Source organism: Rattus norvegicus, chromosome 14 (genome assembly GCF_036323735.1).
Source record: "Rattus norvegicus strain BN/NHsdMcwi chromosome 14, GRCr8, whole genome shotgun sequence".
Lineage (NCBI taxonomy): Eukaryota > Metazoa > Chordata > Mammalia > Rodentia > Muridae > Rattus > Rattus norvegicus.
In genome coordinates this window covers 15851423-15865201 of record NC_086032.1, presented here as the reverse complement: position 1 = coordinate 15865201, position 13779 = coordinate 15851423, and the positions used below count along the sequence as shown (strand labels likewise).

The window sequence follows — 13779 nt, the reverse complement described above, 5'->3', positions numbered from 1 at the left end:
TCCAATAAAAGGAAAATAATTCACGGTATGATATGCCACATCGCTGTTACTTGTTTAATATTCATGTAAAGGGTCAAGAACATTGTTTGTACCTCTAGCATATGTCCTAATCACGGAGGTATCTGGAGGGATGGTGGGGAACGGGGGGATGGACAGAGAGACAGTGGGGGGGAGGGGTGTGGCATAGGGAGCGACGCAATTAGATAACACTCATCGAAGAGGTATTGATAATTCCAAACTCCTTTCTGGGCATTCTTTTTGGCTTGGGTATTGTTTTGCTTTTGCTTTTATGAGACAGAGTCTCAGTGTAGCCCACACTGACCTAGAACTCATGATACAGTCCATGCTGGGCAACTGATTACAACAACTTTGAGACCAGCTGGCAGACCAGAAGAACGAACTGACTGTCTGCCTCTTTACTGAAGTCTTTGTTTGTTTAATGTTGGCAAAGAAAGCCTTTCCTGGCATGGTTCCTGCAGGGGAAGGAGGAACTACTGGACTATGGCAACACAGAAACTCTCTGGACTCTAAGACCCAAGTCATCTCACTCAGTCTGCTCACCTTTGAACATTTATGGCCCAGGAGAATGGCCCAACAGGTAAAGGTGTTTGTTGCCAAGACTGAGGACTTGGGATCCACCCAGGGAAAGAAGAGAATTGTCGCCTGCAATTTGACCTCTGACCTCTACACATATGCCATGGTGCACTCTCGTGAGCAGGCACACGAGAAAACACACACACACACACACACACACACACACACACACAAAATGTAATGAAAAATGATCAATACCATTCTTCAATCTTCTTAGCCTTTGAAACTGGCAGTTACTGCCCCAAGCCCAGTCACCAACTGCTACTCCTTACACAGTGGAGTTTAAAAAGGAATGAATGACCTGAGTGTGGCGTACTATGTTTGAAATCCTAGAACTTGGGAGGCTGAGGCAGGAGGATAGCCACGAACTCAAGTTCAAGGCCAATTTAGGCTACAGAATAAATTTCAAAGCAGTAAAACTCTAGAGAAGTGCTGGGGACACAGGTTAGTTGGTAAAACGCATGTAAGCCCTGGGTTCACACCCAACATGAAATAGAAGCTATCCAGTAAGCACTTGTTCCAACAATCCCAGTTGAGGAGGCAGGAGAATCAAGAAGTTGAAGGTTATCCTTCTATACATAGTGAATTTAAAGCCACCCTGAGCTACAAGAAAACCAGTCTCATTAGAAAAAAAAAAAAAAGAACGAGAATCAGAAAACATCTCAGATCAACCGTGAATTCTAGAAACTGGTTTAAAACTGTATGTGAGGAAGGGAGTTGGAGGGAGCCCTAAAAGTCGCCAATGTCTGAGGGAGGGCCTTAAAAAAGAGGTGGAGAGCAGCTATGGAGGACAGGAAGGGGCAGCCTTCTTAAGTGTGACAGGCAGGGACGAAGCCCCGCCCACAGAGCTCCGTCGAAGAATCTCCCCAGACAACAGCAATGCCTCAAGCTGCACAGACAACGCAGTGTGTCCACAGGTCCAATCCTAGCGCAGTTTTGCTGGTACAGCCCACGGATCCCACCGTGTTTCAAGAGTGGAGGAGGGACTCACCTGTAGGTGTACGGCCCCACTTCTTCTAGCAGGGGGATTTCTCCTTGGAGGATCTCCTCTGGATTGGTGACATTGAAGAAATAAAACTGGATGTACACAGGTAGAGGGGGCTTCTCCCAGGAATCAAAGACCTTGGTACCATTTTGTAATACCATATTCTGAGGAGGGGGAAAAAAAAGACAAAAACAAACAGGTTTACAAAAAGGTAAGGCCGGTGCTTCTGAATGTGGGACAGAAAGAAGGGCATTTCCTATCCTGTAACTGCAGTTTGGGGGCAGAAGCCCAGCTTCCAGAAACCACAAGAAGCTTGTGATGGCAGCCTGAATTAGAGAGAAGAGTAACTGTAAAAAGCAGAGAAAGATATAACCCATGTGTTGAGAAGAGAAACATTTAAGGGAGTACTATGACTCTGAGCTCATCACCAGGGTCTTTACAGAGCTTTAGAAGTTTGAGGTTTGCTTAGTTTTAACACAGTGCTTCACTCTGAAGTCTAGGCTGGCCTGAAGCTCGCTGTGTAGTCCTGGCTGGCCCTCTGAGGCAGTCCTTTTCTCTCAGCCCCTGAGTGATGGCATGCCTGGTGAACTTTAAGTTTAAACAGAGGAAGAACCAGAGTGGCTCTGCCCATCTTTGTCCCGGATCTGACCCTGCCAGGTGTTGTTGGTAAATTAATTGCAGTATCAAGCTGTTCCTCCCAAATGATCCACTCTGAGCTATAGCCACTCTATCATACACATTGGTTCTCATCTTCCAGCAGGTGAGTCCTGAAGGGGCTGAGCTAGGTCGGGCAGAGAGACGCTCCTCAGGAATGATCATGTCCGTCCTGTGCAGAGTCAGCAAGAATCAGACCTGAAGAAACGCGGGCACGGAAGGAGGGCAGAGTGGCCAGGCTCTCATCCTGCTTGTACTCATCTCATGGCCCCAAATCAGGAGTCCACCCTCCATGGCAAAAGCAGATTCCAGTGCCTGTCATGGCCTGCCCTCCTTGCCTGCGGATTTTAATTCTGTCTTGGGCAATCACTTGCGGTCTCTTGAGAACGGGGTCCTATTTTACATTAACAGGCCTCACTGTCACTAAGCCTAAGAATCAGTCAGACGCGTTAACGCCGGCTTTGGTCTTCCATTTCACACGGACCCACGCCCACCCAGAAACCCCACCATCAGGTACATGCATCTATAGCCAACCCCTGACACATCTATAAGGTAGAAATGGCTGCCTCTGGCTCAAACACAAACCGAGTTTCATGACTATTGTAGACATTTTCTCCCACAATCTTTCCTTTACTTCCTATTTATGTCATGGGCTAATATCCCCATATCTTAAATTCATATCTTTTTAAGCTCTAACTCCAAATACCTCAGCACATGAGCATATTTGAAGACTGGATTTTTTTTAGAGAGGTGACTGAGGTTAGATGAGGTAGTGAACGTGGGACCCAATATGACTGGTTTCCCTATAAGAACAGAAACATAGGAATAAAACGCTCCCAGAAACCATAGGCTATTAAATGAAAATCCAGTAGGCTACCTCCCTATGAGTGGCGGTTGGGGAGACCTCCGAGGCTCCCAGAACAATTCAAGCAACTGCCATGCTCTTGGTTGCCTAACAGAACTTAATGAGAACATATGCGTTGGTCCCAGGATGGGGAAATCAAGGTGGAATTGATCTGGAGGCTTCCTCACTGCTAGCCAGGCCCAATATGGCCAGAGCGCAATACAGACTTGAGAGGAAGAACTACCGTCAACGGTCTTACTCAGATGTGGCCCCCGAATATTACTGACTAGCCAGGCGAAATCCGCTTATTGAGGCAATGGTGGCCAGCTTGTTATGGGAGTAACCAACCGCTTTCTGAGTAGTCGTGAGGCCTGCTCCACAAGACAGAATTCATAGTCGACACTGCAAACCTGACAAAACTCCATGCCTGGGAGGCACAGGCCCTATTGCCAAAGCTCCCGATGTTTCTTCAGCTAGTCGACATGGTGTACTTGTCCAGTCGCTTTCTACGTAATTATGGCTATGCCCAGAAAATATGGTGCTCTAAGCATTATTTACCCAGAGAAGCTTTTTCTTAATGTGGGCGGGGCTACCTCCAGAGACGTCTCACTGGTCACAGTAAGGTGAACGAGTGACTCTGGTTGCTCAGGCCTACATGGGGAATCCGTGTCACCTCCTCTAAGGCACAGAGAATGTTAGGAAAGGGTGTCCAGCCATCATGTCTGTCCAATACCTTGCTAAGTCAGTGAGTTGAGCTGTGACTGATGGAACAGAAACAGTTAAAAAAAAAAAACAAAAATCTATGTGACACCTTGACTCCTCCAACCTCTGAGGTCCTGCTCAAGTGTCTGCTTGGCAAGTGTCACCTACCCTCAGGCCAGAGGTATTTGTCCACAATAGAAGTGGATATTTGAAAGCTTTGTTGAGGGGCTGGGGATTTAGCTCAGTGGTAGAGCGCTTACCTAGGAAGCGCAAGGCCCTGGGTTCGGTCCCCAGCTCCGAAAAAAAAAGAACCAAAAAAAAAAAAAAAAAAAAAAAGAAAGCTTTGTTGATTGTTTTTTTTTTCTTACCCATGAGGTATTGGGAATTGAATTTAGGGTCCTGTGGAGACTGACCTAAATCTCCAGCCCTTAAAAAAGTTTAATTATTATTGTTATTTTGAAACACTAAGCTACCCAGGTTAGCCTTGAGTCAAGCCCAGGCTGGCTTTACTTTCCCAAATCCTGGGATTACAGGGCCTGGCTATGATCTGTCTTTATCTCATTTCCTAACCTCAAGCCTAAACCAGCAGAGGGCAGAGGGGCGGGCAGTGAACTGAAGACACCAGACTGGGTGGACGCAGACAGTTGAAGGGCGCATGCTTTTCACATCTGTGTCACAGCTGGATTCGGACTCAGCAGCTTTTCTCCACGAGTCCATCTCAACTCAGCATACACTGGAATTACAAACAAGAACGTCTCTCCCTATACATCTCTCGTATATGTTGGTTTTTGGCAGTCTATAAGAAACGATGGATCCCATGCCTAGAAACTGTACCAGGAACTTAAACCAATTATGAGACTGAGAGTCTGTAAATAATAATTACTTCATTTTCCAGAGCATCTCAAAGACCTGTAAGGATCACTTTTTCTTGTGCAAAACTTTCTAGAAAAAGGCAGGGTGATCATTTTTTTTTTCTTCTCCACAAACTCCCCGAGGAAACCTGAATTGGAAGAAACCAGCACTTTCCGTTGAACTCCATGACACAGCACGGAGGCATCGCTTAAGAATGGAGTGGTCAGCGCAGAGAACACCTAATCATGGAGGTCATTAGAGAGCAACAAGAAGCAGATGAAACCAGAAACCAAAGCGGAAAATTCAGCCTTCCCAACTGGGTTGGCTGCTGGCTTCTCAAAAGGGAGTAGCATTTACCTCGCTTAGCACGTGGAAGGCTCTAAATTCAATCCCTGGAGGCTGGCGGGTAGGAGGAATTGGGAGTGGATAACCCAAATCTGACGGGTCAGAGTGGTTCCCTGAAAGCATTCCCGTAAGGAGAGAAGGGACCGTTGCCAACAACAAAAGCTGATAGTGATGTTTGTAGGAGTCTCAAAGGTCAGGCGAAAAGTTTCCTTTCCTGGGAGAAGTGGACAAGTCTTGAGAACAGTGTCGGGAAAAGTGGGGTGCCTAGAAGTGGCAGCATCAGCCAGTGAGCAGAGGGCCTCACCTGGAGGGCAGCTATGGCCCAGCACGGGGCGGGGGTGGGGTGGGGTGGGGTGGAGGGGTGGTACAGAGAAGAAAGGACTTGTTAAAGAAGATCATCTACAAATTACAAGACCCCAGAGACTCCTCAAGCGAGATCTGAAGTCGGGTGAGCAGCTGAGTTCATCTCACTTGGTTTTAGCCAGCTCAGGCAGCCCAAGGTATAAAAGAAAGTGGGGGAGCGTCCAGAAAGAAAGAAGGCAGAACTCCTTCCGGAAAGGGTGGAAGCCAGCCTACTTGGGCATCTATAAACTTGTCTCTCTGAGGTTTAGGATAAAAATAAACCTTTAGAAACCTTGTCTCCTTAAACAGAGCAAATGGAAACACTCCTGGCTAACACTGAAACAGTCCTTGACAGCTCGCCTGTCCTTGACAGCTCGCCTGCGTCACAGTTGGTAGCAGACTGTGGCACATCCTGGTCTCCCTGTGGTCAGCCTGACCCCATGGCAGTCTCTGCCCTGACTACTGAGCAGAGCCAACGCCATCTAAACACACTGTCCTGCTTTTATTGCCTTCAAACCTCCCCCAGTTTCTATTCAGTTCCTGTGTGTTTGCTCTGTCTCACATAGCTGCAGGCTAGTCTAGGAGGCCTCTGTAAATCCCAGAGGAGACCGGGGGCCTCGTGTGCTCGTGTGTGTGTGTGTGTGTGTGTGTGTGTGTGTGTGTGTGTGTGTGTCCATCTGTGTGTCTGTATCTGTGTCTGTGTATCTGCATCTGTATGTCTGTGTGTCTGTATCTGTGTATGTGTATCTGCATCTGTATGTCTATGTGTCTGTATGTCTGTGTGTCTGTATCTGTGTCTGTGTATCTGTATGTCTGTGTGTTTGTACCTGTGTATGTGTGTCTGTATCTGTGTATGTGTATCTGTGTGCCTGTCTGTCTGTCCATCTGTGTGTCTGAATCTGTGTCTGTGTATCTGTATGTCTGTGTGTCTGTACCTGTGTATGTGTGTCTGTATCTGTGTGTGTGTGTCTGTCTGTCTGTCTGTGTGTGTGTCTGTATCTGTGTATGTGTATATGTATCTGTGTGTGTCTGTATCTGTGTATGTGTATCTGTGTGTGTGTCTGTGTGTGTGTCTGTATCTGTGTATGTGTACCTGTGTGTGTGTCTGTGTGTGTGTCTGTCTGTGTGTCTGTATCTGTGTCTGTGTATATGTATCTGTATGTCTGTGTGTCTGTATCTGTGTCTGTGTATATGTATCTGTATGTCTGTGTGTCTGTATCTGTGTGTGTGTATGTGTGTATGTGTGTGTGTGTGTGTGTGTGTGTTTGTGTAATATCCATGACTTCTGTGTGTATGACCAAAGGAGGACAAGAGAGCAGAGGGAAGCTGTATATGCAACCGCTAACATTTCTAAAAGCAGCCACACCTTTATCGTTATCCTTTGCTGCTGTGTTCAGCTTACAGAACTGTCACACTGCCAGCACAGCCAGCTGCCTACTGTGTACCCGCCTGACTGGGGCTGTGCGAGAGGCCTCACTGCTTCTGCACTTTAGTGTAGGTCCTGCAAGCATAAATTTCCAGTTTTTCAGTTTGTGTCCAAGTCAGGCACCACAAGATCAAGGAGAAGACACTCCAATTCTGCAGATAAGGAAACAATGGCTCAGACTTCCTCGAGTTACAAAGCCAGTATGTTAGATCAAGTCTGGACCAGCCCTGGTCGGCAGTGTAGCAAAGCCCATGTGTGCTTACCTCACAGCCTGGTGCAGTGACCAGATTTAGCAAATTCTAGCAAGTTTCACGGAAACAACAATTTCTTAACTATAATTATGTCTTAGATATTACACGAGCTACCTAGAAAATGATTTAACCTTTTAAATATAAATATATATATAGGTCTCTAAAAATTATATTTGTATTGGTGTTTTGCCTACATGTATATCTGCCATACTACATGTGTGCCTGGCACCCAAGAAGGTCAGAAGAGGGTACTGGATTCCCTGGAGCTCGAGTTAGATGACTGGAAGCTCCCATGTGGATGCTGGGAATCAAACCCAGATCCTCTGAGCTATTTCTCCAGCCCAGAAAATGATTTAGTCTTTATAGAGGCATCTGAAGGATTTGGGGACAAAGTGTTGTGATAGCTGCAACTTATATCGAAATAATTACAAAAAAAAAAATAGGGGTGTGTATGTCAGAGAGCTATGGCCAGACAATAACAACTGATAGCTGGAAGTGAATGGAAACATCATATGCACAAACACTAAAATAAGTAATTTGCTGTTTATCTGGGATGTAAATTAAACTGGGTTTTATATCTAGCAACCCTACCCTAAGGGACCATAAAAAACGTCATAGAAACCGTGATGCACTCTGGACTGTGAGCCTCCCAGTCAGTCACCTTGAGTTCTTAAGGAAAGCAAGGGAGACTGTGGGAGGTCATAGTAAGCTCCATCCACTGGCATCCAAGGACCTGAGGAGAGAAGGGCTGAAGCCCAGAGCCCAAAGCTGCTCAGCCCTGCTATGCTAATGTATCCAGAGGAAACACAGGAACATTGTACCACAAGATGGGCCAGAAAGCAGATCCCAGTGGATGGAACCTTCTAGTTTTATGCACTGGGTGTGCACTGCAAAGAGCTTGCTCTGCAAAAGTGGTGTTAACAGACTAATAAGTAAGGACCTTTACATTCAAGCCCCAAGGATGCCTAACACAGGAAGTCTTTCATTCTCCACATACCCGGAACCAGCATCACAGCCACAGGTGCTCTGTGACATTCTTAACAGGAAGCCACAGATGGGGGGACTACTGCCCATCCCCCAGGCTCTGCTGTGACAGCCCCAGATAAACACGCAAAAGGTGAGCTGTCTTTGTCAGACCAAATTAAAAACCAGCATGAGATCCTACATCAGTTTCACAAATGACTTTGGATTGTGCTTATTAATTTTAGCCACGTAGAACAGGACAGGTTTTCCTAAGCCCAATACTGTGGATCGTCACTAAAATAAAGATTGGGACAGATCCCTTGTTGAATTCCCTTGATGAATTTAAAGCAAAAGCTAAATTAACAAGGCAGAAAAACTTACTTTTCTGTTCATCGGCCCAAAGGTACAACGTCCTTCCTATGACAGGAAGGAGCCCCACTCTTAAGACAAAGTTAGTAACACGAATGTCATATAGAATTGTAAGTGAGTCTCTGTCTTGTCTAGGGTAAAATGATCAGTCTACAGAAGTGTGTCTAGTAATATCACATTTAAAAGAGACATTTGACACAGTAAATTTAAAACAAAGTTACAAGTGTGCAAGGAGAAATCATGTGAGCTTCCAACCTCAGCTTCTAAATGACTTGCTGTCACCTGAAATCAGGAAAATGGTGCTCTGTCCTCTATCCTCCCAGGACATCGTGCTGGCCTTAGAAAAGCTTTTATTAGCAAAGTCATTTGTTTGTTTTTCAAGACAAAGTTTCTCTGTGTAACAACCCAGGCTGTCCTGGAACTTACTTTGTAGACCAGGCTAGCCTCGAAGTCACAGAGATTTGCCTGCCACTGGCTCCTGAGTGCTGGGAATGAAGGCATACACCACCACGTTTGGCTGCGAAGTCTTTATAATAAAGTTTTGATTTAAAGAAAAAAAACCTAACAGGAAGCCACTAGTTATGGTAGCCTATACCTAAGATATGAGCACTTGGGATGCAGAGGCAGAAGGATCAGGAGTTCAAGGTGAGCCTGGGCTACATAGCAAGGACCACGGAGCTAGCTTAGTGAGTAAAAGTGTTAGATGGCCGGGTCTGCTGACCTGAGTTCAATTCCTGGGACCCATGAACAAAGTCAGATGGATGCCATCAGAAGAGCAATAGGAAGAAGAGAAACAATGTCTGAAAAACAGTGTGGAAAGAGAGGACCATCTCCTGAGGAATTCTCCTCCAAGCTACGTAAGAGTAACGTGTCACATGTGTGCCTCATAGCACACGCACGCGTGAACACACACATACACAAATAAACAAGAGAAACAAAAGAGCGTCAGGAAGGAAAAATAATACCCTTACAGTCCACGCTAAATTAAAGCAATTGTTTTTATTTGATATGTATGCATGCTTTACCTGTGTATGTGCACCACAAGAGTGACTGGTGACCACAGAACCAGAACACACTGGATTCCCTGGAACTTGAGTTACAGGTGGCTGCCAGCTACTACGTGGGTACTGGGAACAGAGTCAAGTTCCTGTAAGAGCATCGATTACTCCTAACGGCTGAGGTATCTTTTTAGCCCCTCCTTCTGATATTTTAAAATCTACACATACACATGTGCATTTTGAAAGAAAATAAATTGCTGTCATTTAGTTTCAGAAGCAATAAGTGTCTGCGTACTTATCTGTTGTGCAGTGACCAGTCGACTTTACCTAATCATTCTCTTTTCCACAGGTATTTATCTCTGTCTTTCAGAGAATGTTCTGAAATGTCTCCATCTAAGTTACCGGTTGATTACTTTTTAATTAGTTATGCATTACTGTGTGTCTGGGCATGGTTGGGAAGGAGGTTGCATGTGTCATAGTGAGGACATGGAGGTCAGAAGACAACTTTGTGGACTCCATCCACCTTTATATAGCTTCTAGGAGCCAACTCAGGGGACAGATTGCGAGGCAAGGGCCTTACCCACGGAGCCATCACACAAGCCCTATTAATTTCTTCAAATCGACTGCTGGCATTTGAACTATTTGATAAGGGTTTTCATACGTCAGGTGTTTCCAGAGACATAACCAGTGAGCATCCCTCAGTACAGCCCTCCGGTTCTCTAGCTTTAAGAGTTTTTGACATTTTGTTTGTTTGTCAGTAGAAAAATAACATCTTAAGTTACAAAGAAGTATCTTCTTTCCTTCCTTTCTTTTGCTCTTTCTTTCTTTCTTTCTTTCTTTCTTTCTTTCTTTCTTTCTTTCTTTCTTTCTTTCTGTTGGTAGAATTCACAAACAGCATGATCTTGAGTCAGTGAAAAGCTGGTCAGAAGGAGTGAGAACAGCAACCCTGTTCTGAACCTGGGGACAGAGAGCCATTGACTAGGCCAGGCCTGAGGTAGGTCAGATATAGCTGCATTAACTTCTCTACTGAGCACTGTGAGGCAGCCTTGGAGGAAAAGAAACAGCTGTAAAGTCACTGAACCAGCCGTTCCGGGGCAAGCCATTTCCAAACGATAAAAATCAACACTCGGGGAATTGCGTCAGGTTTGAAAGGAGTCAGAAATACTTTTAAGGAAACCATCAGGCCTCAAGAGCACTAGCAAGCACTCTGCAAGGGCAACAGAATGCTCAGGAGAAAATGAATACAACTCAAGCGTCCATGTTGCCATTCACCCACGTTTAATGAAACCAGCTTCAAGAAGCTGACCACAGAATATGTGTGGCTTCCCTTGGATTTCAGATTAAGAAAACTCACCAAATACCAAAACACCAGTTGCTTTTGTGTTTTGAAAAAGTGCTCCCATTTATTAAGCAAAGGAAAGACAGGTTGTTGTAATTGAAATAATTTTCACTTCCACCAGCTAGTCTCTGTTGCACTAAAAAATTCTGCCATGAATGTTTTCCCCTTGACTTCAAACTTTACATTGGAAACAGATATTCTGGCCTTGGGCACTTTTTGTACTGTCAGTTAACTCACGCTGCTGCGATTGCAACTGTCACACGTTTAGCTAATGAAAGCTCACAGCTGTTTCAAATGCTAGCTCACTGGCAAGCTGCTACTCTGTCTTATAAATTATGCAAGTTTGGTGGTTTTGTTTTTTGTTTTTGTTTTTAATGGTGGAATAGCTACACTGAAGCAAACTCCTGCTAGGAAACACCAGCTGCAGTATTTTGAAAGGGTCCAGGGTGATCAGAAACAGCAGGCAAGGTCGAGACCAGCAGGTCTAAAGGGGAAAGGGTACCTACCAGAAGGAAATCCAAAAGTAGTAAGGGAGGTTTCAACACAGAACTTTGGACAAGACGTGAGCATCAAACCACAGTAACCTTCTCACGGTGAAAGTAGGGAACACAAGTATGCAGGGAGGGTGGGCAGGGAGCCAGGGAGTGGTGAGAAAAATGATTTTAAGACGGGGCTAAATAAAACGCAGCCCTGGAATCAAAGCGTGCTCTGTGTGTAACCTGTACAGCCTGACTCATGACTTTAAACCTGTTTGGTTATGATTATATCTTACGTGTGAGCCTTGTGATGCGATTCCCACTTGTTTATCTGTCTCCTCTCTCATGCCTGGTAATCAGCAGACAGTGTTCCTTTGAATGGGCCTTCGCCATGGAGGGTAAGGAGTTATGTTGTCAAAATGTGAATTTCAACCAGCTAAGAATAAGTTGAAGAGACCTACCGTCCCATCAGAGTGGCTATAGTTAACAACAGCACACTTGAAAACAGCTGAGTAGATTTTAAAACTGTTCTCATCCAACCACGACCCCCCACCCCCCCACTGCAAATAAGTACATCACATGGCATGTGTCAAATTGCTTGATTTACCCATTCTAGGCTGTTCCCATTTAAAAAAAAAAAACCCAACAACTTCATATTGCCACCATAAATAAATATAATATGAATTGTCTATTAGATGGTGACATTACTGTAGCGAAGGCGCCCATTGTCTCTGGAAGAGGTGTAAAACTCGGTGCAAAGGGAGCAATGGGGGTTAACATTGAGAGAAGCAGGCTATGGATCTGAACACGTGTTTGTCACAGTGGAAAGAGTGGTCACGTCTACAGGATCGAGCCTTTGCTGGTTAAACATGTATACCCTCAAGCTACCTTTCATTCTCTGCTTTTGGAAAAGAGGGTGAGGCACAGGGAGAGACAACAGAGCAAGCCAGAGGTCCAGCGACATTGGCTAGACATTAGGAGCTGTGAGAATCCTCAAGCCCAAGGCGAGGGTGACAGGAAGTGAGGCCACAAGCCACTGTCACGAGAACAAAGTCCTTATTAATCCCTAGATTAATCTTCACTATCATGGTGGAGTTAAATCACCTAGGAAAAGCACCACTGGGTGTGTCCATAAGTTCGGTTCCCAGAAGCTAAGTGAGAGGGGATGGCCCACCCTGAATGTGATTGACAGGATCCTAGGGGCTAAAGTTCCAGGAGGATAAAAAGGAGGAGGGAGACTGTGAGTCCTGAGGTCATCTCTCTCTACACCCAGGCCGTGGCTGCAGTGTGACCAGTCACCACCCTCAGGCGGTAGCGCACAGCTGTTCTTCCTCCCAGGCCCTCTGCCCTGATAGACTGTACCCTCAATCCACCACCACCCCCACCACCACCCACCAAATAAGCCAATGTTTCTTTACCAGGTGCTGGATCTGTCAGGGCCTTGACTCTCTCTCCCAACCCTCAGAACTGTGAGAAATGTATTTCTGTTCTTCAGAAGCCTGGTGGTGTTAAGAGAGCAGCTCAAATGGGCTAAGACAGCAGGGCTGGCCCTAGGGCTAACACCGCAGGGCTAGCGCCAGGTCTGCTCTGTCGGCTGCTGTTACACAGGACTTGGTGGGGCTCACACCAAGAAAGGGCCGGAAACCCGTGTCACTAGACAACACATCCAAAGTTTACTGTATTTGTTTGTTTGTTGTGCATTTGTATGATGAGGCAGGGGTATGCCTGTGGAGGTCAAAGGACACCTATGTACAGTTGGTTCTCACTCCTACCCCCATGGTTCTGGATGTTGAACTCGGGTCATCCGGCTTGCAAAACAAACACCTCAACCCTCTTAATCATCTCTCCAGCCCATGTTTCCAGATTTTAAAGGGAGGAACCATCCCAGGGGTAAATTTGTGATGACTTGTCCTACAGAGGGGGATCAAATGTAACGCCACACAACAAGCAGACAAAAATCTTCCAAAGGCATCCAACTTTCCATCCATCTGAAAGCTTCATTAAACATCTCGTCCGTCCCTCTCTTCCTCTCTTCCTCCCTCCCATTTTTTCTTCCTCCTCCTCTTCCCTCTCTTTTATGGTGCTAGGGACTAAATCCAGGGCCTCATGAGTGCTAGGTAAGTGCCCTTCCACTGAGCTACCCTGGCCCAACCATGCTGCTTTGTAGATGTTATTGAATTTGGCAGTAGGAGATGATTCCAAACTAAGTATAACAGGACCCTTACCTTTGAAAAAGACTTGCAAGCTGGCTTAAAATACTAAGCTGTGTGCTACAAATTGAAAACTCTGTGGGGCTGATGCCAGAGAAGGGCATCTCTGAGTTATGGAGAGACCAATATTCTAGAATTATAGAACACATTAGAAGACAGGAGATTCTCAGAACTTGCATCGTCAATGGCCCCAAACCTGGGGCTTTTGCTTGGTTTGGCTCTTTCTCCCACCTCCCCTATTAAGACAGAGGACCATTTTGCCCAGGCTAGCCTGCAACTTACTCTGTAGCCTGTGCTGGCCTCAATTCTCCTGCCTTAGCTCTCTAAGTCCTGAAATTTCAAGGCATTCACCACCTCACCCATCTGAAAACTCAGTTTCAACACTGAACTCATGGGCACGCAAGAAAGACACAGTGAGTGAACAGGGCA

General features: G+C 45.7%; 1 protein-coding gene across 1 annotated transcript in view; it reads right to left on the bottom strand.

Moving 5' to 3' along the window:
- The window catches only part of Scarb2 (scavenger receptor class B, member 2), a 51541-nt gene that overhangs the window by 28922 nt on the left and 8840 nt on the right, over nt 1-13779 (bottom strand). Inside the window, 1 exon segment of the mRNA NM_054001.2 lies at nt 1586-1743. Coding sequence (NP_446453.1) covers nt 1586-1743 — 158 coding nt within the window.